Source organism: Mollisia scopiformis (assembly GCF_001500285.1).
Source record: "Mollisia scopiformis unplaced genomic scaffold LY89scaffold_26, whole genome shotgun sequence".
In the NCBI taxonomy this organism is placed as follows: domain Eukaryota; kingdom Fungi; phylum Ascomycota; class Leotiomycetes; order Helotiales; family Mollisiaceae; genus Mollisia; species Mollisia scopiformis.
In genome coordinates, this window is record NW_017263606.1 from 132393 (window position 1) to 155374 (window position 22982).

The following is a 22982-nucleotide window of genomic DNA, read 5'->3' on the forward strand; positions in this document are numbered from 1 at the left end:
CTTGCATTTATCTCTTCTCACTTTTATGCACCGATCGTCATTTGCTCTTTCGAATTTGCCAACTTTACATCTATTCTTTGCTACCTGTTGACTACCTAGGTACTAGTCAGAATTTTACAATTCGCCCCACCGGTATCCATGGATGTTTCATGCGCCTCACTTTCACAGCCTTGCCTCGAGCTTGACAGCAACATATAACTCTTTTTTTTCAAAATTGCCAGGATGTCCAGACACCCGCTCAATATCAAATAAGAAGCATGATAGTAAGTTTTACAAGGAAGTACATTCATAAGAAGAGCACAATAAGGTACTTTAGAAGTTCGAAAGTAGGAATACTATCAGCTCTAAAGAACACATTCAATATCGGACATGAGCTTGGATAGCCAAGAGGATGGACTATTCTCTGCCTTTCTGCGAACTTAAGGTGAAAGAGTGTAGTCTCACTCAACATACACCATTCAATGGTACAAGGCTGCATCTAGCCCTGAAAATGGAAATCCGAGTATATGAACCCGGTTCTGTGACAAGCTGTTCAGGGCGGTCAAGATAGACTAAAGCACGATTTGCTGGCAGAAGTACACAAGAACCTGACTCTTTTGATTATTTTTTGCTATTATGTGTCCTATGGCAGTGTACCGATACCTAATAGCTATATTGCCACTAATGCCTTACAAATTTCCCCTTTTATGTATAGCTTTTGCTTGGAGCGTTCATGTACAGGGCCCTGGATACCCCCAAAAGTATGATGCCTCCCAAACCCAAAGACGCCATGCTATGCTATGTAAATATAGGGACAAAAGGGAAATAGGTTGTCGAGCATATGTGTCTTCAAGTTCCGTGTCCTGTACCCGGCCTTGAAGGTGGATGTGACCGTTCTGGATGCAAGATTGGCGACTCAGCTGGAGACTGTCGCGAATGGTCATCGAGCTCAATACCGTCTTCCTCGTTTGATGCCGTTCTGACGAGACTGACTCTGGCCAAAGGACTGCGACGATTTTGAATACTTCCAGTAGATGCCGCAGGTGGAAGTGCAAGTACAGTGGGTGGGGCTTCCAACGCCGGTGAGCTGCTGGGAGGAGATGCTCCATCCCCTGAAGCTACGCTATTGTAGCTGTTATTTCGCCCGTGAGACGGACGAGCATTGTAACCAAGCGACTCGACAGATTCTTTCCATCCAGCCTTGCGTAGTTCTGATTCGGATAGCTCGTAAATATGTCCAACAGGAGGCCCAGTGAAATAAGCTCCTCCAGCGGCTCTTTGACTGGCCTGGGCCATAGCATACTTTTTCCTGTCCTCTTCACCCATAATACTCTCAACACGTCGTGGCATGTATACCGAGCTGATCGTTCCTGCTGAGAAGTTGGAGTCGAACGAGTCTCTAGGATGTACGGGAGGCCGGCCTTGTCCAGCCATTCCACCAATAGTCGTGCTAACCAAAGAGTCATTTTGTTGGTGGTACCACCCGCCGGGTAGGAGCTCAGCTGCTGCAAAGCGACCCTCCACGCGGTCAGGCGGCTGCAATGAAAGACCAGTTCTGACGAGTTGACTGTTCTGAGCCTCAGCAGCTGGCTTGAAGGTCTCAGGAACCACATTGAGATCATCGCCATCAGCTGTTGCCTTCTCGATGGCTTGTTGAGGAGTTGTATTGACATCCGCAGAACCAGCATCCGCTCGTGGTCCACCCCTACCCACTGTTAGTATATTTTAAAAGAGAGATTAAGTTAAAAGGCTCACCATGTACGTTGGCCAGCAGTCAAGATGCCTGTAAGAGGAAGTCAGTACGTTGCACTTCTAAGGATGGGCCATCTAGAGCGGGGATTTGGAATGGTATCGTATGAGCGTCCATGACTTACCATAAACCATGTAATACCAATTGAAAAAGGGATTGACGACAAACATAAGTGGGTAAAGCCAGATCTTGAATCGTCGAAGTTTTGCACCGAAGTAAATCATCATAGCCCAATTCAGACCCAAAGATATCGCAATGAATCCAACTGGGAGATCTGCAATCTTCTTGGATGTGGTAATGATCGAAAGGACCATGATGAAGAACAGGAGAGCCGTTGTCCGAATCGTGTTTTGCATAAATCGAACCACAGCTAAGATTGGATACCGCTTCCAAATTCTGATATCTGTCAACATGCAGACTTCGTTGGTAATAAAACCAAGGAACCATCGTCGGCGTTGCTTGATCAAAGACTGGTATGTCTGGACGGCCTCGGTCTTGCAGAATGCAGAAGTGCACATTTGAATCTGATATCGTTTCTTGGCCCCTATCATAAAGAGATGGGTCAACCATCTATCTTCTCCAAGATGGCACTTTCCGTAATCGAAGAGATCCTCACACTGCTCGGCTTTATCGGCGAAATAGTACTTTGCCATTCTTCTGAAAGCTGAAAATCGTAGCATTGTCAGGGCTCCTGGAAGACAAGTGACAGCACCACAGCCGGATTCCACAGTCCGTTCGAAGAGCTGACCATGAATGTATTCCATGTCTTGCAGTAGAGTAATCAAACTATGCTTCTTCGTGGTTGCAGTGATGACTCCGGTCATGGCTAACATATCTCGAGTATTACCAGGGCTCAGCTCCATGTCATAAACAAAATTCTGCAAACATACCCGGTCCAAGATGCAGTCAGAGTCGATGAACAGGATGAAAAGGTTGTCGTTACGCTTCAAGTACTCTGTGTAGACTTTGTCGATTAGCTTGAACGTATTCTTCTGGCAATGCCTCTTTCCTCCATGAGGGAACCTGGAGACAGTGATACGTGCAGTTCGGTATGTAACGTCAATACTCTTTGGATACGAGTCGAGGGACAGCGGCACTCCGAGTTTTTCAATGGTCTTCAAATAGAGCTCGTCCTCTTGGTCTCCATCAAACGACAGGAAGACGTGAATGCAGGAAGGTGGATAATCACAGTCCACAACAGAATCAACAGCTGTGACCAAGATATCCGGATCCTCTTTGTAGCACGGCATCACAATGACAACTTTCGGTGCTGTGTGTTCGTCTAGAACTTGTTTTATGCGCTTTGTTCGGCCGAGCGAGTGTGTGACCAATTGATATACGCAGAACAGCCATGGAACTGTCAAGAGAGCGGCGAATGACCAAAAGCCGAACCATTGAAGGAAAGTTACCATCGACAGCGGGAAGTATTGGGTAATTTCGCTAGGTAATGGGAGTGTGACGACCATGATAGGGAGGAAAATACATCTGCAAATACATCATTAGTGTTGTTCTTTCAATTCAAGGTCAGATCGAGTCCCTACCGCAGCAGTGTGAAGACTATTGCAACTACAACAGCTAGAACCTTGACCGACCAGTGCTCGGCTTTTTGGAACACCTTCACCAAACAGTACATGAAAGCTGCCAACCACATAAACCATTCGACGAAGGCAGCAATCATGACTGAGCCAACAATGGCGGTATAGATAATCTGCATATAATCGTAAGTCCACTGCCCCACATGCTCTGGATGCTACATATCAAAACAGAGTCACTCACATCCTGTATCGGCCATGGTGATGTATTGTATTGAGACATGCTGGGCAAACGTGCCAAACGAGCGTGCTGATAGAAAGATTGAAAACTCCCGGAGTCCCCTTGGAGAAAATATCACTTTTCCAAAGTGTGTTTCGTGTAGCTGCGTTGACGCAGGAGTCCGAAAAAGAAGCCGCCTAGTGATGGGTGGCTGCATGGAAATGCGTCAGGAGTATGCTCTCGTTCTCCAGAGAAACACCCACCTTAGAATATTGCACCTAGGATCAAGGTGAACTGACGACGAGCACTGCAGAAAAGCCTCCTGATCTACCCATAAAATTGGCAGTAATCCAGACTTTATGAAGTGCAAACAACTCCCGTGACACAATCTTGAGAGTGTGTTGCACCAACGACGAAGCGGGGTTTATGTGCAGGTATGCGGGCCGTTGTGTCGGTTTCGAGAAGTGAATGGGGGAGATGAGTGGTTCAAGTAGTCGTGAATGGCTTCACGGCGTCTAGCAGATGATTCGGGAGAAATTCGTACAATGGCTGTACCGCGTCAATGTCGAACTCGAGCTGCAGGTCTTTCAAGTGGCGGCTGCCAAGTATACTGCTATAGCATTGGAGCTCCAGTGTCTCAGCCGGGAAAGAGAAGGTGAGTGGAACGAGTGAATACTGAGACAATGGCAGTAGAGGCGTCCTAGAACGAGTGTCGAGATCTTAACAAACGAAAAGAAAAGTTACGACGAGGAAGACATGACGGCGGGTAGGGCCGAACTTTGTTTGCAAGTCTTCCTGAGAAAGGCAGAAGAAAAGAAGGACAAGAGAAAGGAAGGCTAGAGGATATTGGGAAGAGAAGTGTTAGCTTGGAAGTCACGATCGTGGTGATGGCTCGGAACCTGTACCGAAGCTCCTCTACTGCGAGGGCGTGGAGCCAACGGAGGTGCTCTGAGATTTAGGTTTGAGTTGGTGCGTCTGTGAGCCTTGTTCTTTGAGAAGTGTACCCATCCGATCCGGGAACCGTGGAACATAAAACGAGCCTTCGTTGGGTCTGAGCTACAACCATACACGCAGGGTGACGTTGAAGTGAAGCTGCATTTAGAAATGGCGGTCGAAGAAGCTTCGGCAGCTTCCTTGCTAAGCGAGCCCTCTCTCTCCGTGAAAAAAGCAGAAGCCCCTGCACACCTGGACACACATCCACATCGTATCATATCCCTGTTACAGATCTTCCACCGCATCAGGAACGACCAATTTTCAACCTCATGGCCCAAAGAAGCATGGAAAAAGCACCAATGTCATGTTCAATGCAATACCTGCCGTCATAAGGGGTCCACGATTTGTTGTTAATATGCTGCTCCTTGTCAATATTATCAGAGATCACCTCAGGGAACATCGTCTCGAAGCCCGAGCAAACGCCCAGAAACGCAAAGACTCACATCTTGTATTCTAGTTCCGTATCGAAGCATCGTTCCCCTTGCGAGTCAACCATATCGTGATCATGAATTGCCATGTCACGATTCTGGACCGGCGGCCATGGTGTCCGGCCTGCAGTGCTTGGATGCATTGGCATCTGTTCCTCGTGTGAGCGCCGTCAACAGCCACTCAGGAACAGATACACTTATTTCAGGAACGTGGAGACGTCTGTAGCCAAGTCGGAAAGACGTGCCTATGTCTAACTGCTTTCTTCCTGGCCGCTGTTCTGGTCGCACCCTCACCTCATGATCACTTCATGCTGCTATGGCAGTAGGACTCCACGAATCTGCTGTCCATTCTGCCGCCGCCGGCGCTTCCTAAGTAGTATATCCTAATAGCTGCCAGACTGGAAGAAAAGATGAGCGGCTCGACTATTGAGACCGATTTCCAAGACTTGTTGGTGCAATCGCTGTATCATGAGTAAGACAAGCGAGCGCAAGTCTCATCAACGGCGCCAGCACAAGCAAGAATCATTGAATACGGTTCACGGACGCCCCTTCTGGGACCAAGAGAACAGACAAAATAGCACATTTTCGGCATCCGACTTGTCCAAACAGTATGAAGACCAAGGCCGTAGATCCCCCAACCGGGCCGTGCACCGAACGAGAATCCCCCCGTCCTTCCGCATGAGCCCCTCCTAAACCCTGGACCTCACTCCCCAAAATCTCGAGATCAGCAAAGACCCATTAGAAATTTTCCTTGCTTCCAAATCCGGGTCAAGAATCAAATTCAGACCACACAATTATCTCATGTGTCATACATAACCACTCGCCACAACTCCAGCTGAACTTGCCCAACAGCAACCAGCACCCGCATAACAAGCCCGCCCAAAAACCCACCTCTCGCCCCAAACGCCCCCAATATGAAAACCAGATCTCTGCCGCTTGACCCAAGCAAAAATCTCTCTGAAACAGATCCACTCGGAAAATTTCCTCGCAGCCAATCCAGAATCACGTGATATGCTTAAGCCAATCAACAACCCCTTGTTTCACCAAAAGAATCGAAACATGGGGTCCGCGTGGTGCCATATTTTTAGATCTCGAATCACTAAACTGACCTTGCTTTTTGTGGCAAACACTTTTCTTTATTTGATGCTATGCGTTTGCATTGCATTCAACCAAGACAGCCTCACTCACGCCATACCTTTCAGCAGCACATGGAAGGATATAATACGGTACGGTATTATGATGGAAAAGAGTGTAGTATTGACGCTCTGCCGTCTTTGTCGCGCGGCTGGCTGGCGGTGAATAGCACGCAGTACGAGTAGTAGTAGTAAGTGACCCGACCAAAGTGGTCTGTCACCAGAAAGAAGAAAAACTTCCCCTGTAACAACATCTCTCCCATCCCGCAGCAGCTGCAAGTTTTCGCAAGTTCTTCCCACAAAAATCTGCTTCGCCTCTCCCAAATAGCTAAACCTCCCTCGTCCATCCACCAAACAACAACAAATGCTCCAAGCCAATTTTTGTTTCCCGCCACCTCGCATCGATCCGTCAGTATTGGAATTCGGTGGTATGATGTTGAAGTGAAGTCTGCAGCACCGAATTCGCACTACTGCCGTTGTAGGAGATGAGCCGAGTCGCTCTCAATCTCTTCGTCCGTCAGCCGAGCCTCTATGATCCGAGAAGATCGCCGAGGTCGACTCTCACAAGTCGCATCGATATGAGCAGAGAAGAAGTGATATTGCCAGTAAGCTCCAAGAAGTCAATCTTGGTAGCAACTAACAGCAGATCTGATCATGTCCTAATATCCCCACACAAAGTGGGGTTGTCATCAGCAAATCGTTTCGTTTTTCGTGTGTACTTGTACAAGAATACGACAGTGAAAGAGCACATATCCACTGGCTGTGCTCAGAGTCATCAAAAAGACTACTTCTTCCGAGGAGGCTTCGAGCCATCACCCAGAGAAGCGTGAGCCTCAAGCATTTCCTTCCTTGTGAGTCTGCCGCGACTACGACCCCTGGCTCTATTAGAGGCCTCGATAATGCGCTGAGAAGCAGAGTTCTCCTCAGAAGACCTAGAGTTCGGAGCAGAAGAAGCAAGACGGCCTTGCCCATCCAAAGGAGATAATGAAGTTTCGGATTGCTCAACATGGGAGAAAGTTGGTTTAGAAGCATACCAATCGACATCACTGAGTTGCAACTTCCTAGCCCGCTGACCACTGCGATTATTGCCAGACTTATCAGGTCTGGAATACGTCAAAGCGGCGGCCTTTTCTAGTCCTGCATTGCGATTGTGAATATTGGGGTTTGGGAATAAGGGGTCATGTGCTGAATCACCATCTTGATCTTCGCCGTCACGAAGATCGTAATTCAGAACCAGGTTTTTGATTCGTTGTTGCTCCTCTCGTTCAGCGGCTTGTTGAGTTTTCATGGCGACCGCGAATGTTGAATCAGAGGGGAGTGCGACGGTTCGAGTCTTGACATATTGTGAGCACAACATCCATCAGAATAGAATTCACAACAGCTTACCTGTTGACGATTGCCACGCTTTGTAAGTAGCGAAAATGCCATTGTCCCTGGAGGGGTCGCATTTCCGCTGGCATGTTCTTCGGCAAAAGACTCGCCGACTGTGTTTGGGTTTTTACGCAACATGGGCAGAGGCACATCGAATGTAGCTTTTCGTTCGTGCTTGCGAGATTCTAGAGATTCAGCCATCATCTTTGCATACTCACGCTCGAAGTCTGCTTCGTCTTCGGGATCAATTTCTTCTTCTTCACGAGTGACAACGATAGCCTCCTCTTCGGAGTCAGAAACCGGTGTGGAAACAGCAGCATCCCCATTGAGGTCGACCTAGTCATGATTAGTATCCTTACAGAACAAAAGTCTGCCGAGCATGGCTTACATCTACTTCTTCGTCTTCCTCAGACTCTTCGTCAGCTTCTTGAAGACCTGCATCAATCTCGTTATCACCCATGCCATCATCTGAAGATCCATCACTGTCTTGCTCCTCAGGTTCGGCAGCTCTATCGATACCAGACGTCTTCGCATCTTTAGCCATGGCAAGTTGGAAAGCTTTCCCGGCTTCTTCGATGTTAGACGCTAGCTTCCATTGGGGTCGAGTCAAAGCAAAAACATCCTGCACGATGAATTCAATATCCATAGGAAGTGGATCTTTCGTGTAGATGTAGTACTGGTTTCGATTAGCTCATTGTTCTTCGGACTTGGACATATGATGCACACCTGAAAGAAGGATAGAAAGTAGTCTAACTTTTGGCCCGATGCTCCTCTGTTGAAGAAAATGCCACAAGTTTCGAGAAGAGTTGCTACTAGGCGAATGCGGAAGAAATCATCAGGCATATCGAAAGGATTTAGGCGACCTGGAACAGGTGGGCCACCTATAAATTGTGTTAGCATGTAGTAGAAACAACCAGGAAATGTAACATACCGTGACCAAACGTCATGATACGATACAAAGTCTCAAAAATAACTGGGTGATCAACCATGCGGTAGTTGTAAAGCTCGCCGAGATACTTGACCTCTGCAAGTCGTCGCTGGTTGAATTTGAAGTCATTTTGTTCCAGTCCGACCACAATGTATTCCAAGACATTATCGATGACTGCTGTAACGAAGTCCTGGTGGTAACGGTACAGAGCGCAAGCCAGAATAGCAAGAAGGTGGATGTTACCATACTTGACTTTTCCAGGTTTTGAGAAGATCTTTTCAAGTATGGCGACAACCTTAGACAATTAGCAAGTAGCAGTAGAACTATACGAAAATATCTTACCTCGGTCTCTTCCCAATGAAGTCTTCGGATTTGCTTCAGGATCTTGGTGTAGTTGCGGTTATTCATATCTAGGTAGACGAGCTTGCGAATGAACAAGTCAATGGGAGTTCGCTCCTTCTGCTGGATAGCAGCTCTGACAGGAGGGTCCACGTAGTAGACGGCGTTCTCAATAAGCATGCGTTCTTGTTGACCAATATGCTGGACGGACTTCTTGCGTTTCAAAGTCTCTAAGAATGAAGCCATACGAGGCGACGTTTCTGGGTTACGTAGCAAGTATCGACCGCAATTCTCAAGCAAATTGCAGATGATCTCAATATTCATCCTTGAAAAATCATCCAAACTGACCTTCAAGCAATGGAAGATTACATGCTCAGGGACGACTCCAAATTTTGTTAATTCGGCAAGGTAGCGGATATTGCCAAGACGAGCTTGACCCAGGAATTCCTTCTCCTTTCTTCGCTGAAGACTGCGAAACTCTTGATCGAGGTGATCAACCAAACCTTTCGTGATATCTGGCATGTATTTCCCTAGTGTAGCCACAAGACGAGAGTATGAGGGCAATAAGTCGCTACGACCTTTTGGAATCTCTTGGACAGCTTTAATGAGCCGGTTTCGGGAAGCCTTGGAGTTGACGAAGCAGAAGTCAATGGCGGCCTGATCAATCAAGTCCTTGTTGGTAAGATCTGGTAGACGAGCGAGAAGCGCATCAACCTGTGCTCCAATGGTTTTATTTGCAATAGCAGTTGACTGGTCGTCCTCTTTGTTGGCTAAAGCATTTTCTGCGGCCGCAGTATCAGCAGGATCGACCTTCTTGCCAACCTGATCATCAGTATCTGCTTTCTTTTTTTTCCCGTCTTCGAGCAGCATTCCCGGAACCTTGCCTTTCAAATCGACCAGGTTCTCGTAAAATCGCCTCTCATCCTCGTCTTCCCAGATTCCTGCTCCATCACCCTCTCCTCGTAGATACTCACCAGTCTTTACAAGGCCAATGCCTCCGCTGCCAGTAGCTGAGCTATCTTCGGAGTCTTTCAACTCCGGCATCTCTGCACCAATGGCATCTGCAAGGACCTGAGAATTTGATACCAAACGTTCTTGAGCCTTAACCGCCTTCTCGTAGTTTGCCTGGCGGTCCTCAAATACCTGACCGGATTTGACATAAGCCTCAGCATCCTTGCGTGCTTGCTTGCTAATAGCCTTTTGGTCTCGGACAAGATGGCTTTTCAAATCCTCAAAGTATCGCTTGAGAATGTTGCGGAATCTTTCCTGTAATTCTGATGAAGCAAGAGGAGGGTCATCGGTACCATTTCCATTAGGTCCAGATTCCTCAGCAGAGTCATCTTCACCATCTGTAGTACCGTTCGAGGACTTTGTTGCACCGTCCTCTTCTACCGTCTTTCGGCCTTCCGATCCTGCTTCCTTGACGCCAAGAATATCCCATCCAAAAGCCTTGACGAATATGACAAGTAATGGCAAGTTGGCATGTTCCCTATCATGACCTAAGAGATCCTTGAGGACTTCTAGTGGAAAGGGTTCGGCTCCACCTCCCTTGCTTGACGAACCAGGCTTCGATTTAACTTCAGGGGCTTTTCCAGAACTTGTTGAAAGAGATTCCTTTCCGCGGGAAGCATCGTCAGGTCGGCTGACATCGTCTAGTGTCCTCAATACCCCCACGAGCCATAGTTCCGTAACAACCCGCAGCAGAACTCTTTGGCGTGTAATGCGTTCCTTCTCCTCCTTTTCCCTGGCTTCAGTAGCAAGAGTTTTAAGGATAGACTTCTCCGGCGTAGCTAATCCCTTGCCTACAAGCCATCCGAGGAATTCTGTGAACTCTGCAGGCCCAAATCGTTGATGCAATGCGCTCACTATCTCAACTCCAGCCTCGATTTCTCCGGGCGATTTCAATTTGCACAGCCCTTCGTAACATGCTGATATGATCTCAGAGAGATATTTATGTAGGCTGAGTGTTCGAATCTCTTGCAGGAAGGTGCTGAGGGTTGCAGCAGAAACAGCGGTTCGGAGTCGTTTGATGAATGCTGTATTCTTTTTGAGAGACGAGTCGAGAGACTTGCTCACTTCGTAGACTCCTACATAGAGGTTAGAATTTTATATCCCCCACTTGTTGCTAGACCACTGACCTTTCTCTCCATCCCAAGCACGGTTATTCAATTCGCGCAATTCGCCTGTATTTCACCATTATCAGTACTGTTGTCTGCCGTCTTAACCCCGGCAACAACTCACGCTTCCTCTTGCGATCCATGGGCCTCAATCTGAGCTCGCCCGGACGTGATTTGGTATCTCAAGCAGAATTGTACGTCGTGCCCTTGTGCCCCCACATTCGCGACTTCTAAGGGAACATGAAGGACCAGTGAAAGTAGGACGTTGCAGAAGCAATGAAATGCATCTGAATTGGCGTTTGCGAGACGAGGGAGCCTGGTCGATTGTGTGCGAGATTGCTGGCAACTTTGTGGAATTTGCGATCCGATCTAGAGTTTGGCTTTGAAGTTCGAGCTTTCTGCGTATCGATACAGCAAAGACCGGAATCGTGCCGCTAGTCTAACCTTAACGCGACTTTGACTCACGAACAATTACTCTCCTTCACAATATTTGCACGAATATATAAATGTATTTTTTCTGGTATATTTATTCTATCTGGGACATTGGACGAATACTTTTCGGACGAAGTGAAAGTTTTTGCAAATTCATTCTCACGAGGCACTAAGGGGCCGACCCCTCACCTGCACGGAGCATCTGACTTGCCACACGCCAGTGAATGATGCCCAGACTATTGAGGAGCCGCTTTCACCAGCGATGTAGACTTTTTCATCTCGATATTCTAGACGAAAGCTTCCACAAGGAACAAACGTGTTCAAAGTAATGGCCGATGATTTGCTGTTGATCAGTACCAAAATGCCTTCTCCCCAACATCAATTAGACAGAGCCGCAACATCAAAGTCGAAGGCCAAGGGTCTCCTGAACTGGTCACCCCGCAGAGTGTCTGCTGGTATGGAGACCAAAATTACAAACATGTAATACCACAAAAAGACAGACGAAATGTCTTCCACAGAGGTGTGGTAAAAACAGCGGGAGATAAACTTTTCCTTTGGCTTTCGAGAGCTCAAAAATGGTGAGATACAGCTATGCCCGAGGTCTTTGGGATATAGATCGTCAGTTCGTTGTTTTAAGGTCCGGCAGAATCAGGCTGACCATAACTCCATGCTTCCCAGATCCGGCTCAGACGACGTTGGACAGGGACCTTGTTTTCGACAAGAAGCATTCATTCCATGGTGGAGATCACTATGGACATGACTATTACCTGATCTTGCTAGTCACCTGGAATCCTGCACACGGCGCACGAGGAGAACTTCATTTTGATGATCTGGCGTATGTCAGTTCGCTCATTTCAGTCCTTTTCTCGTTATTGGAGCAATGCAGTAGCGGCGTTACCACTGTTCACGGTACCTGACATCAATCGACGACCCCTGCCCAGTCTATCCAGTGCTCAAGTGGTGCAGCTAAGACAATCAATTCTACAACGAAGGGTTCGCTATATCTTGTTCCGAGTCGAAATGGGTATTCACCCTCTCTTGACCGATTGGCTTGAGTGCAAATGGTCGTGGCCTTACATATCACCAATGATAAGTTTCGGCTCGTCGTGTGAACATCGCCGCAATTCAATGCACTCCAAGCAGTCAACAAGTCCCTTGATTCCTCAGCTCCAGACTGGTTCCAAACTGTGGGACCGGCATTCGTTGGAGCACATGTAAGAGCCGCGCCATTGTTGCAGATGTAGCTAGAGACGTGCAGGCCAGAAAGGTGAGTCGCCTTCTGTTGAGAACATCGTACCTGATATGTGCTGAGTACTATTAAGGCATAGTTCAAAATTGAAAGAACTGGGTGATTTGGGTCATCACTAGACGATCCAGACTTATCCAGAGAAATGGTTGACAAGCCCATGCCAACCAAGATGATGTTCTTCGCAGAGCGAGTATATGTACCCAGAAGAAGTTTATTGGTCTCAGCGAGGTCCCATGGCAATGAAGTCAAAGCAAAGGACACATAGTGACCCACAATGCGAACGAAGACTTGACAGGTGGAATTCGTCTCCGAAAGGTATGAACTCGGTTTCATGCCAGCATTACTTGCATAGAAGAGGATCTGACACATCTCCGGACTGTAACATCAAGCCTGTCCAATGACCAATGGAGCTGACAAGAGAAAAAGCGCCAGAGGAGAAGACCTGGGATATCTGAATCGCGGGGTAAGGAAAAGCCCTCCGAGCTGTCTTCGGGAACATGCACTGTCACTGACGGGAGTGAAGGCTGGCTGCATCATAGATTTTTCCTTGGAGTCGTCGATTTCCTGGGCAGATCTTGACCATCAAATGTCGATGCGATTATACTTTCTTCTTATGTCGCACGTCTGGTTAGTGGCCATAGATAAGGCTAGTATTTAGTCCGCCCGGAGAAGCTTTGTAAACTCGTCGAGAACTCAGACAGCGCACCAATCAGCGCCAAGAGCAATAATATTTTTGCTGATAAGAACCAACACCAAATTCTCGCAGGTCGGGAAATATCAACCCTCCAAGATCTCCGCGGTACTGTCTCGATGCAAGCACTTGCAGTCTTGCTGTACCTGCTAGCATCCCGCATTCTGGAAAGCCCACCAGATCGGTCCACCGACGTTGACTTCCGCGCAGATAATCGTCACTGCCCACAACAGCCCAGAACCCGAGGTTTGTACGAAGGGGAAGAAAGACTCTGCCTCCATTGGAGCCCGTCGAAACATGACGGCCGGCTGCTTATTGTACTTTGCTTCTCCACCATTTTCCTTTCCTCCTCTTTTCATCTTGTATGCTATGAATACATCTTGAGTGCTACCGTACCTTCTATCTTTGTTTTTGCATGCATTGAGGCACCTTCTGCAAGGCTGATCGACCCCCTCCCCTGCAATTCTTTCATCAGTTCGAGGGTGTCCAATACACGGATAGTACACATCTACCAATCATCGCCAAGTCCTTCTCACTCATAGACGATGGCGACCCAGATATCAACAGAGTCTTCTACTTTCTCAGACACACAAACAAAGAAACCTCGACGAGATGCTTCAACGATCTCATTCCAATTTCCACCTACGCCTCCCAAGTCTGAGTATGGGAATGGAGAGTATGATGAATTCTATCCAAATTCGAGAAGGACAAGTTCAGCAGCATCACTTCGATATCCGCTACCTCCTCCGTCAAATCCTCCTACAGAGATTCTCAAAGAAGACCTGAAAACTCCCGACAACCACGTACCCCGCGATCCTCGATTAATACGCCTTACTGGTATCCACCCATTCAATGTCGAAGCACCTCTTAGTGCCCTCTATGATGAAGGCTTCCTCACGTCACCCGAGCTATTCTATGTCCGAAATCATGGCGCCGTACCTCAAGTTGACGATGCATCTATTCCCGATTGGGAGTTTACTATTGAAGGAATGGTTAAGCGTCCAATAAAGATGACTTTGAGAGAACTTATTGCAGAGTACGAACAAATTACGGTTCCAATCACTCTTGTCTGTGCAGGAAATCGACGGAAGGAGCAAAACCAAGTCAGGAAATCAAAAGGTTTCTCATGGGGTGCTGCCGGTGTTTCAACGGCCTTATGGACGGGGGTTTCTCTCATGGATTTGATCAAGAGGGCTATGCCAATGAGAGGCGCTAAATACGTGTGTATGGAAGGTGCTGACAAGCTTCCAAATGGTTACTATGGCACGTCGGTGAAGCTGAACTGGGCCATGGACCCGAATAGAGGCATCATGGTTGCGTACAAGATGAACGGAGAGATGCTTCGCCCTGACCACGGCAAACCATTGCGAGTAGTTGTGCCTGGACAAATCGGTGGTCGAAGTGTCAAGTGGCTCAAGAGACTCATTGTCACAGCGGCACCTAGTGATAATTGGTATCATATCTACGACAACAGGGTTCTTCCTACCATGATCAGTCCCGAACAAAGTGCCAACGAGCCGAAGTGGTGGATGGACGAACGATACGCTATCTATGATTTGAGCACGAACAGTGCTACCGCATATCCAGCCCACGAGGAGCAAGTCTGTCTGGTGAACGGCCCAGAAACGTACCGAGCTCGAGGATACGCTTATGGAGGAGGCGGAAGGAGGATAACGAGAGTGGAAGTAACGCTAGACAAAGGCAAGTCATGGGCTTTGGCCGACATCAGATACCACGAGGATGACTACCGAGATCAAGTCGACGAAAACGAAATGTTATTTGGTGGCAAGCTGGATATGGGTTGGCGAGAAACATGCTTCGCATGGTGCTTTTGGGAAATCGACCTGAAAGTTGAGGATATGAAGCTTTCTGGAGACATCATGGTGAGAGCGATGGATGAGAGCATGAATGTCCAACCACGTGACATGTACTGGAGTGTCCTTGGAATGATGAACAACCCTTGGTATCGAGTAACGATCAGCAAGGAAGGTGATTATCTTCGTTTTGAACATCCCACACAACCTGCTCTTATGCCAGGAGGATGGATGGAAAGAGTGAAAGCAAAGGGTGGAAACCTCAGTAATGGATTCTGGGGAGAGAAAATGGGTGGAGAAGGAGAAGAAGAGGTTATTGTCGAGGCAAAGACCGAAGTGAAGATGACTAAAGACGGTCTTGACAAAGAAATTACGATTGATGAATTACGAAAACACGACACTGATGAAAACCCCTGGTTTGTGGTTAACGGAGAAGTCTATGACGGAACAGCTTTCCTAGAAGGTCATCCTGGAGGAGCAACTAGTATCATCGGAGCAGCAGGTCAAGATGCCACTGAAGAATTCATGGCTATTCGTAAGTCTTGTCTTATCTTATTATCACAATGTTCTCACTAAATATGATTTAGATTCCGAGACAGCCAAAGGCATGATGCCACAATACCACGTTGGTTCCCTTGATGAAGCATCCCGCCGCGTTCTCCAAGACCCCGTAGAAACCATTCCCTCGGAATCTAGCACGCCTCGCCCAACTTTCCTCCAATCAAAACAATGGACCAAAGCCATTCTATCATCCAAAAAGTCAATATCAGCCGACACACGCATATTCTCCTTCTCACTCGAGCACGAAGAACAAATCATTGGGCTGCCAATTGGCCAGCATCTCATGATGCGTCTCCGAGACCCGGTTACCCGAGAAGCCATAATCCGTTCCTACACTCCCATATCCGAAGGAACAGACAAGGGCGTCCTGGATATTCTTATTAAGATCTATCTCGACACCGACGATACACCAGGTGGAAAGATGACCAAAGCCCTCGATGCCATCCCCGTTGGCCATTTTGTCGATTTCAAAGGCCCGACAGGACATTTCGAGTATCTTTCCAAGGGCAGATGTACGATCTCCGGGAAAGAGAGGAAAGTGAAGAAATTCATTATGATCTGCGCCGGAAGTGGAATTACGCCCATCTTTCAAGTCTTACGAGCCGTGCTTAGCGACAAGGAAGACGAGACGGAATGTCTGGTTCTAGACGGCAATCGACTAGAAGAGGATATTCTTTGCAAGGAAGACATGGATCGTCTGGTGAAGGGCAACGAGCATCGTTGCAGACTTCTTTACTCCCTAACAAAACCCGGAGAAGGATGGACAGGTCTAAAAGGACGATTAAGCAAAGAATTACTCGAGAAAGAAGTCGGTACCTGTAAAGTACAGAACGGAGAGGAGCTGGTGCTTATTTGCGGACCGGGTGCGTTGGAGAAGAGTGTTCATAGCCTATTGAACGGAATGGGCTGGAAGGATGAGCATTTGTTGTTCTTCTAGTTCTTTGGTAGCGGAGCATTTTTTATGGGGATTCAAGTTGTATATACTTTTGGGCAGGCTGTCATGCCGGAAGACCCGATTGTGCATGAGTCACTTTGGGATGGCGTACATATTGCATTGCATATCTTACGTTGAACACGCATGGGATATTGGCATTGGCATCTTTCTGCATAGTCACTGTTCCTGTGAAATGTTGCGAACGGTCATAGGTAGACGTGTTATTCCATATAGTCATCACAGAGAACTGGACAATATTTACCTTGAGGTGTCCGATTCAAAGGGATCTCCGCTGTGGGCGGGATATGCGCATTTTGCGCGATCTGCGGTCTCGACCGTCAATCATAAAATTCTAGGCATTTATTACACACAGCGAATACTCATAAAATTGATGTATGGGTCAGCACTCTTCTGCTTTACTTAAAGTGAGTAATCTGCGGGAAGTGAGGTTTGAAGCATCTACCTGGTGTAAGGAGAGACAGCATATGTATTCATCATTTCACGATAATTAGAAGACCATCTTTAGTCGAATCATTGCTCTCAACAATTTGCACATCACATAGATATTATAAGAAAATTCAAGATGCAAGATGTTCTTTTTCTACTCATGATCTACCAAAGCCAAACCAGCCCTTCTTCTGCTGTTGTGCAGTTTGCTGCTCAGCTGCTTTCTCACCACCACCAGACACGCCCTTAACTCCATTTCCAGCCTTCTCCTGCACTTCTCGGCCAGGGTACTCGATGTAGTTCCACGCCGCATCAAAGAACAACGGCTTAACAGGAATCGGCTCCAACTTCGGTGGATACGTAACCAAGTTTTCGAGATCGACTTCTTGGGATGGATACTCGTTCAGTTTCTCGATTAAGGGCTGTCCGTTTTTGAGGCTCGAGTTATTCTGCTGGGGTGAGTTGTTGAAATTGGAGAGTTCGACGAGGGCTCTATGGCGTTGGAGTTCGGCGTCAAGGAGGGACTTGAGGAATGTGGCTTCTGAAGGGGATATGGTGATATTTGGTGGCGAGGAAGAGTCGGAGGTGTCCATGGATGAAGAGAGATGCTGATGAGCTAGAGTGCTCTTTTCTGATGCTCGGGCGAGAAGGGCGAGGGCATTCTTGGGGTTGGACAATAATGCATGAGAACGAGCGATTGTGAGACATCTTAAGTGGAAGGTTAGTTAGCAATGGCTGTGATCGCAGGGGTATCAACTTACTTCAGTGCAGAGAAGTAATGGTGCTTTGATTCTAGCTCTTCGAGAAATTCTGAATCAGCAGCAACGCCAGGAAGCTCCTTGATCGAGTCTAAACTTTGTAGAATTGCGTCATACAATACTGCCTTCTCGCGGAAATGAGCAAGCTTTCGGCCCGTCCCTTCTTCCTTTACTGGCTTCTGGTTCTTCTTCTTGCTCTGGTGAACAGTAGGAGTGTCGAGTGCGGTTCCGTCCCGCTCGCCAACTAGAACTCTGTTTCGTCCTATTCGCCAGCTGACCATTTCATAACTGACTGCTGTCCTGGTAATTTGTAGACTTTGCATTCGCTTGTCACCTTGGCCCACACTTTCTCCCACCAACTCATCGATTGCGTGCTTCGTAGCGTCTACGGCATCCTGGCTTGCAATAAGAATATCATCGTATGCAGATGCTCGTTCTTTGGCCTGAACTGCTGTGACAGATGCCAATGTTTCGGACAACTTCTTTGCAGCTGCGTTAACTGACGCTAACGTAGATGCAATTGCTGCATCCTCAATATCCACTGTACGTGATCTCCAAGTAATCGTTTTCGGGACATCTCCAGATTCTGCAGCTTCGGCTCTGGCTCTTGTCGGGTGCTCATTAAGTACATCGGGGTCTAATTTCTCGACATCAGAGACTAGCTTGCTATCCGACCTGGGAAAGTATTTCCTCGCTATGGTAGGAATAGCAACGGTTCTGGGCAATCTCATCTGGTATGCTCCATAACGTATACTTGGATCGACTGGGTCTGACAGCAGATCCTTGAACATATCGCTCTTTGTAGATGTAGCCAGTGCACTGTATATGATCCGAGCTTCGGAGTAACTCTTCACACACTCCTCCCAGTTCTGCTTCTCGAACTCCTTGGCTCCAGCGAGTGAAGCTGCATACGCACGTGCTTCCAATACATCTTCGCTGTTGGCACCAGTCTGACTGAGGTCGGTGAGAAGTTCGAAGAGGTTCCTGGCATACACAGTGGCTTTGTGTAGCCTTGAGATAATGTGCGATCGAGTTGAGCCAGTAATACCTTGCTTGTCTGCAGAATGTACCTCTCTCATCGACATAGCATGTGCCCAGGCGCGTTCGGAGGTAAGGAGTACTAGATTGACGAATCTAAAGCCAGGTTAGAACATCATAACCTTCTGCACCGCCGATGTGTATCTTGAACTTACTCATGATTGCGCCCAATGTCCTCTGCCGTCACTGGGGTTTTGCTTGTATATTTGGCGGGGGCCTTCTTTGTCGCAACGCCAAGTTTTCGTCGCAGGTTGTGAATACGATTAGACAGCTGTGTCCGATAGCTGCTATAGTCGCCATATAGCTTTGCCTTGTCTCTGCCAGAGACAACAAACTTGGTGACCTCCATCCTTCAAGTTGTGTCAACTCTTTTCGAACAATTGTGTAGTGGGGTCGATTCGCTGCTGACTGTCAGTGTCCGAGCGCTAGACATCGGACCATTCTGCAGTTCACCGAGGACGCTAGCGCTCCTGAAAATAATAATTCGATGTCGTGCAAGACTCATGAGCTTTTGCCTCCTAACCAGTCCGTGTATTTGGGTCTTCAACATAGCCAAAGACTTGTCGCATTTGTGTCTTTGGCAAATCAAATCTGCAATTGAGAACTGATATAAGCTTCTCGAAGCATGTGTAGTGTGGTATTACAACTCATTTCTTATTTATCATATATTACTTCTTGTTAGTAGCTAACTTCTTGATCTTTAGAAATCGTCTGTCCATCCGGGAAAGAACTTTAATCTCACGAGAAAACTTTACAACATAGTCGAAAAGTCTATTTGATGTTATTAGGGAGCATAGGGCATGCTGGAGCGCACTGCAGGATGTCTAGAATCAGGCAGTCTGCGGCGCCTGTTGCCAGCGTCAAGGAAGTCTTTGAAGAGTTGTCGCACACTTCACTCCGGCTTCTGGGCGCACGGCGGAGGTGACCTTGAGCTTTCTCCATTCTGGGCTGCTCTTGTTCAAGCTACAACTCCAGCTCCCGCCGAGCAAGAGGAGGTGCCGTCTACCTCCAGAAGTCTAACGGGGCATACGGGGATACTTCTAGATTTCCTATATCCTGCCGGGACTCTCAACTTTCTGCGGCAATACTCAAACTGGAGTCTGGATCGGCAAGATGGGCGATGGGCGAGGTATGGAGGGGCGAGGATCAGTCAACGTCAATACACTTCTTCAGCAAAAGATAACATGCCAGATACAACTGTCGTATTCACGCCAATGCAAAAAGAGGCGAAGACGAGCACGAAGGACTCGAACACCTCGACTGATGACGATAATATTGATATGCTGGTTAGAAAAATGAGCTTGAACAGGACTACCGATTTTGAAGAAGCGTGGCGGCAATATCTTCTACTACCGTCCGATGAGCAATACATTTTCCGACCTCAGTTGATGCTCTATCTTTCTCCTTCCGACAGGCCCCTCGATGCTGAGAGAGTGATAGATATTTTTGAAAACTTGGGAGAAGAGCAGAAGACAAAAAGCATGTACCGACTTGTGGTCAGATCTTTTTTAAGAATGCGAAATCTGGCGGATGCGATGCGATTGCACCACATGGCTATCGAGAAGCTCGCAATACCTGCAGGGTCGGAGGAGCTGCTTGCGTATCTCTTTGAGAATGGGTCTTGGACACGCGCTATGTCTCTCTGGGAGGATGTCACAAAGGTCGAAGCTCAGCGATCAAATCAAGCGTACAACATATATGGAGTTCTTGACGAGCATCCCAATTTTGCAACTCAAGTATTTGAGTTAGTCGAAGATGTCAATCGCAGACAGGGCATTGAGTCTAGTGATCCGGAGATGACCTCGAGACTCTTGGAGTTCGCTGCCGAGCTGGTCCAGCGGGCATTGCTGTCCACTACGGCCTTTAAGCCATACAAATTCGGTTCTCTATTGCAAATCTTGCAAAAGTGGAAACTTGACAAACCTGTGGTGTACGTGCAAGCGATGCATATGCTTCTGGATTTGAATCAATCTAAGCTGGCAGTACAGTGTTACCGGCATGCTCGCCGTGAAAATGCTAGTTTCTCAAGGCAAGCACTCACACAACTGTTAAAGATATTCTGCGATCATCACAACGTTCTTGGCATGAAACAAATTCTGGATGACTTTTTTCGCATCTATGGAAGGCCAAGTTGGTATGCATACAAGCTGTGTCTGCAAGAATTCGCTGCCAAAGGTGATGCCCGTACTGTTCATGCCCTCTGGGAGCAGTATATCACCCGTTTCACGTCTGACAGCCCATATGGGGTTATGTCTGGGGCAGATTTCGCACCAATTCTCCATGTCCATGCCACTAGAGGCGAACTACACGAAGTGATTAAGTGGTTCGGTAAGATGCAGACGGTTTATCGCGTACGACCAGTAATTCTATGCTGGAACATTCTCCTGAACGCGTATGGAAAAGTCCAGGATTACGAAGGTGCGTACGCTTGTTTCGAGGAGCTACTCAACGACAGCACATGCCGGCCAACTCATTGGACTATTGGTACTATGATGGGAATATGTACTCAGCAGGGCGATATCGATCGCACTATCGAGCTTTACATGCTGGCCGAAAACCTGGGCATCGATAAAAGCTTGGCCATGCTAGATAATTTGGTTCTCTGCCACATCCAAGACGACGACATTGAACAAGCGGAGAAGATTTGTGTCCAAGGACTCAGTATGCAACTGCAAGGAACCAGAACGCGGATGTGGAATAACCTTCTGGTTGCTTACGCTCAGCGCCGGGATTTGAACAACGTGAACCGGGTTCTACAACGCATGTCTGAGGCTGGTATTGATTATGATCTCTACACCTATTCCGCGTTAATGCAGGCTCTGTGTATGGTGAAGCAACCAGACCGTGCATACCAGATACTCCGAGAAGTCATGCCTGAAGCTGGTATCAGGGCCACGAACTTCCATTACGCTGTTGTTATGGGTGGCTTTGTTGCCAATGGCGAGCCGAAGAAAGCTTTCTATGTGCAAAATCGTATGTTGAAGGGAGGACTGAGGGATTCTGGAAGCACGAAGTTGATAGCGCTGAAGGCCGGACTTGCCAAGGACGAGAAAATGTTCATTGATGGCACACCTCAGGAAGTGATGCAAAGAGCGATGCAAATGTTCCAAGATGCCATGGCGACAATGGATACCGAAGACATTGTAGCCGTCCCGAAAAAAGGTGCCGCTCGATATTCCATGGACGTCGCCTACCCGTCCATGTTCTATAGCTATGTGATGCATATTCTTGCTTCGAGCTCGGACACAGCTTCAGTCGATCAACTTTATGCCGAATTTATGAGCATTCTTCCGGAATCTCGTCAAGAGCACACGCCTCTCCAAGTCATGTCAGCTCTGATGTTTGCTAAACTTCGCGACGAAGACCATAACAGCGTTGAAGAGTGTTGGCGTCTCTCTTTGGCACAGGCAAAGGAGCGGGGACAACCGTTGCCTCCCATCTCGACTGGATCCCCAGAGCACCACAGCAACGAACCCCCGCTTTCACCACATAAAATTGTGCCAGCTCATCGATACGATATTTCCAAGCATGTCTACTTGTACCTGGATTCTCTAGCTATGCAGAACAAGATAACCACCATGATCGAAACCGTAGACGGTGTCATCGAAGACGGTTTCTTCCTCGACAACCGCACCTGGAACCACTACATCCAACTCCTCTCCCAGAAATACAGCTACAAGCTAGCTTTCCAACATTGCGAGCAGAAGCTGATGGACAACTGGACCGGTTGGCAAATGATTCGATGGCAGGCACCAGTACGCAACCGTCTGCCGTTCGACCTCCGCAATCTCCGCAAACAAAGCAAACATCTACGACCGATCCACATCACATTACTCTACCTCGCCCGATCGCTTCTAGATATCCAGTCCATGGCTGCGGAATCTAGGTCTACCGAAGTGCTTTTAGATGATATACGACACAGTTGCCCGAAGACGGTGAAGGCGATTGAGACGATGCCGCGAACTGATACTGAGATTGAGAGACGGATACTTAGAGAATGGTAGGAGGTGTTTTAGTAGGGTGTTGTGGGTGTTGTGGGTGTTAGATCCGTGTGTTGTACTATACTTGTATTTCAGAGCGATTAGAATTGTACAATATGTACAAATGTATGAAATACTCCACGTCAAACTATGTTCACTTGCGTCTGGTGAATTCAAAGATTGTCGGGAAAGGAGTTGAAGACTTTGGACCTTGAAGCTCATTTTCACATTCAAACCTTTTATTCTCGTTTAGACACAAGGACAACCAAAACAAACAGGACTAAGAAA

General features: G+C 47.6%; 6 protein-coding genes across 6 annotated transcripts; 2 read left to right on the top strand and 4 right to left on the bottom strand.

The window, feature by feature from the left end:
• Positions 1 to 828: 828 nt before the first annotated feature.
• Positions 829 to 3544, bottom strand: LY89DRAFT_675121 (uncharacterized protein; the record flags this gene model as incomplete). The annotated part of the gene is made up of 5 exons (XM_018213484.1): positions 829 to 1684; positions 1735 to 1762; positions 1854 to 3214; positions 3271 to 3437; positions 3506 to 3544. The coding sequence occupies 5 exons, from the start codon at positions 3542 to 3544 to the stop codon at positions 829 to 831; spliced, it is 2451 nt and encodes an 816-aa protein (XP_018064618.1).
• Positions 3545 to 6618: 3074 nt separating this feature from the next.
• On the bottom strand, positions 6619 to 11326 carry LY89DRAFT_689555 (MIF4G domain-containing protein). The gene is made up of 8 exons (XM_018215927.1): positions 10915 to 11326; positions 10812 to 10856; positions 8677 to 10760; positions 8338 to 8629; positions 8133 to 8287; positions 7795 to 8082; positions 7422 to 7742; positions 6619 to 7368 (listed from the first exon to the last, which is right to left on the bottom strand). Exons 1-8 carry the CDS (start codon positions 10931 to 10933, stop codon positions 6820 to 6822), a joined length of 3753 nt encoding a protein of 1250 aa, XP_018064619.1. The 5' UTR covers positions 10934 to 11326; the 3' UTR covers positions 6619 to 6819.
• Positions 11327 to 12853: 1527 nt separating this feature from the next.
• Positions 12854 to 13731, bottom strand: LY89DRAFT_689559 (uncharacterized protein). Its single transcript, XM_018215928.1, has one exon. The coding sequence runs from the start codon at positions 13519 to 13521 to the stop codon at positions 13312 to 13314; it is 210 nt and encodes a 69-aa protein (XP_018064620.1). The 5' UTR covers positions 13522 to 13731; the 3' UTR covers positions 12854 to 13311.
• Positions 13708 to 16474, top strand: LY89DRAFT_596669 (uncharacterized protein; the record flags this gene model as incomplete). Its single annotated transcript, XM_018209935.1, has 2 exons — positions 13708 to 15511; positions 15564 to 16474. The coding sequence occupies 2 exons, from the start codon at positions 13708 to 13710 to the stop codon at positions 16472 to 16474; spliced, it is 2715 nt and encodes a 904-aa protein (XP_018064621.1).
• A 582-nt stretch (positions 16475 to 17056) lies between these two features.
• On the bottom strand, positions 17057 to 19100 carry LY89DRAFT_626709 (signal recognition particle, 68 kDa subunit). The gene is made up of 3 exons (XM_018211118.1): positions 18870 to 19100; positions 17680 to 18810; positions 17057 to 17626 (listed from the first exon to the last, which is right to left on the bottom strand). The coding sequence occupies exons 1-3, from the start codon at positions 19061 to 19063 to the stop codon at positions 17077 to 17079; spliced, it is 1875 nt and encodes a 624-aa protein (XP_018064622.1). The 5' UTR covers positions 19064 to 19100; the 3' UTR covers positions 17057 to 17076.
• A 96-nt stretch (positions 19101 to 19196) lies between these two features.
• On the top strand, positions 19197 to 22834 carry LY89DRAFT_626713 (uncharacterized protein). Its single transcript, XM_018211119.1, has 2 exons — positions 19197 to 19351; positions 19419 to 22834. Exon 2 carries the CDS (start codon positions 19515 to 19517, stop codon positions 22716 to 22718), a length of 3204 nt encoding a protein of 1067 aa, XP_018064623.1. The 5' UTR covers positions 19197 to 19351; positions 19419 to 19514; the 3' UTR covers positions 22719 to 22834.
• Positions 22835 to 22982: the final 148 nt, after the last annotated feature.

Coding starts and splice junctions, on each gene's coding strand:
- LY89DRAFT_626713 (XM_018211119.1), top strand. CDS start 19,515: ATGCTGGAGCGCACTGCAGGATGTCTAGAATCAGGCAGTCTGCGGCGC.
- LY89DRAFT_689559 (XM_018215928.1), bottom strand. CDS start 13,521: ATGAAAAGAGGAGGAAAGGAAAATGGTGGAGAAGCAAAGTACAATAAG.
- LY89DRAFT_689555 (XM_018215927.1), bottom strand. Junction 8,288..8,337: donor TATCATGACGTTTGGTCACG/GTATGTTACATT, acceptor CACAATTTATAG/GTGGCCCACCTGTTCCAGGT. Junction 7,743..7,794: donor AGGAAGACGAAGAAGTAGAT/GTAAGCCATGCT, acceptor AATCATGACTAG/GTCGACCTCAATGGGGATGC.
- LY89DRAFT_626709 (XM_018211118.1), bottom strand. CDS start 19,063: ATGGAGGTCACCAAGTTTGTTGTCTCTGGCAGAGACAAGGCAAAGCTA. Junction 18,811..18,869: donor GACATTGGGCGCAATCATGA/GTAAGTTCAAGA, acceptor ACCTGGCTTTAG/ATTCGTCAATCTAGTACTCC. Junction 17,627..17,679: donor CATTACTTCTCTGCACTGAA/GTAAGTTGATAC, acceptor CTTCCACTTAAG/ATGTCTCACAATCGCTCGTT.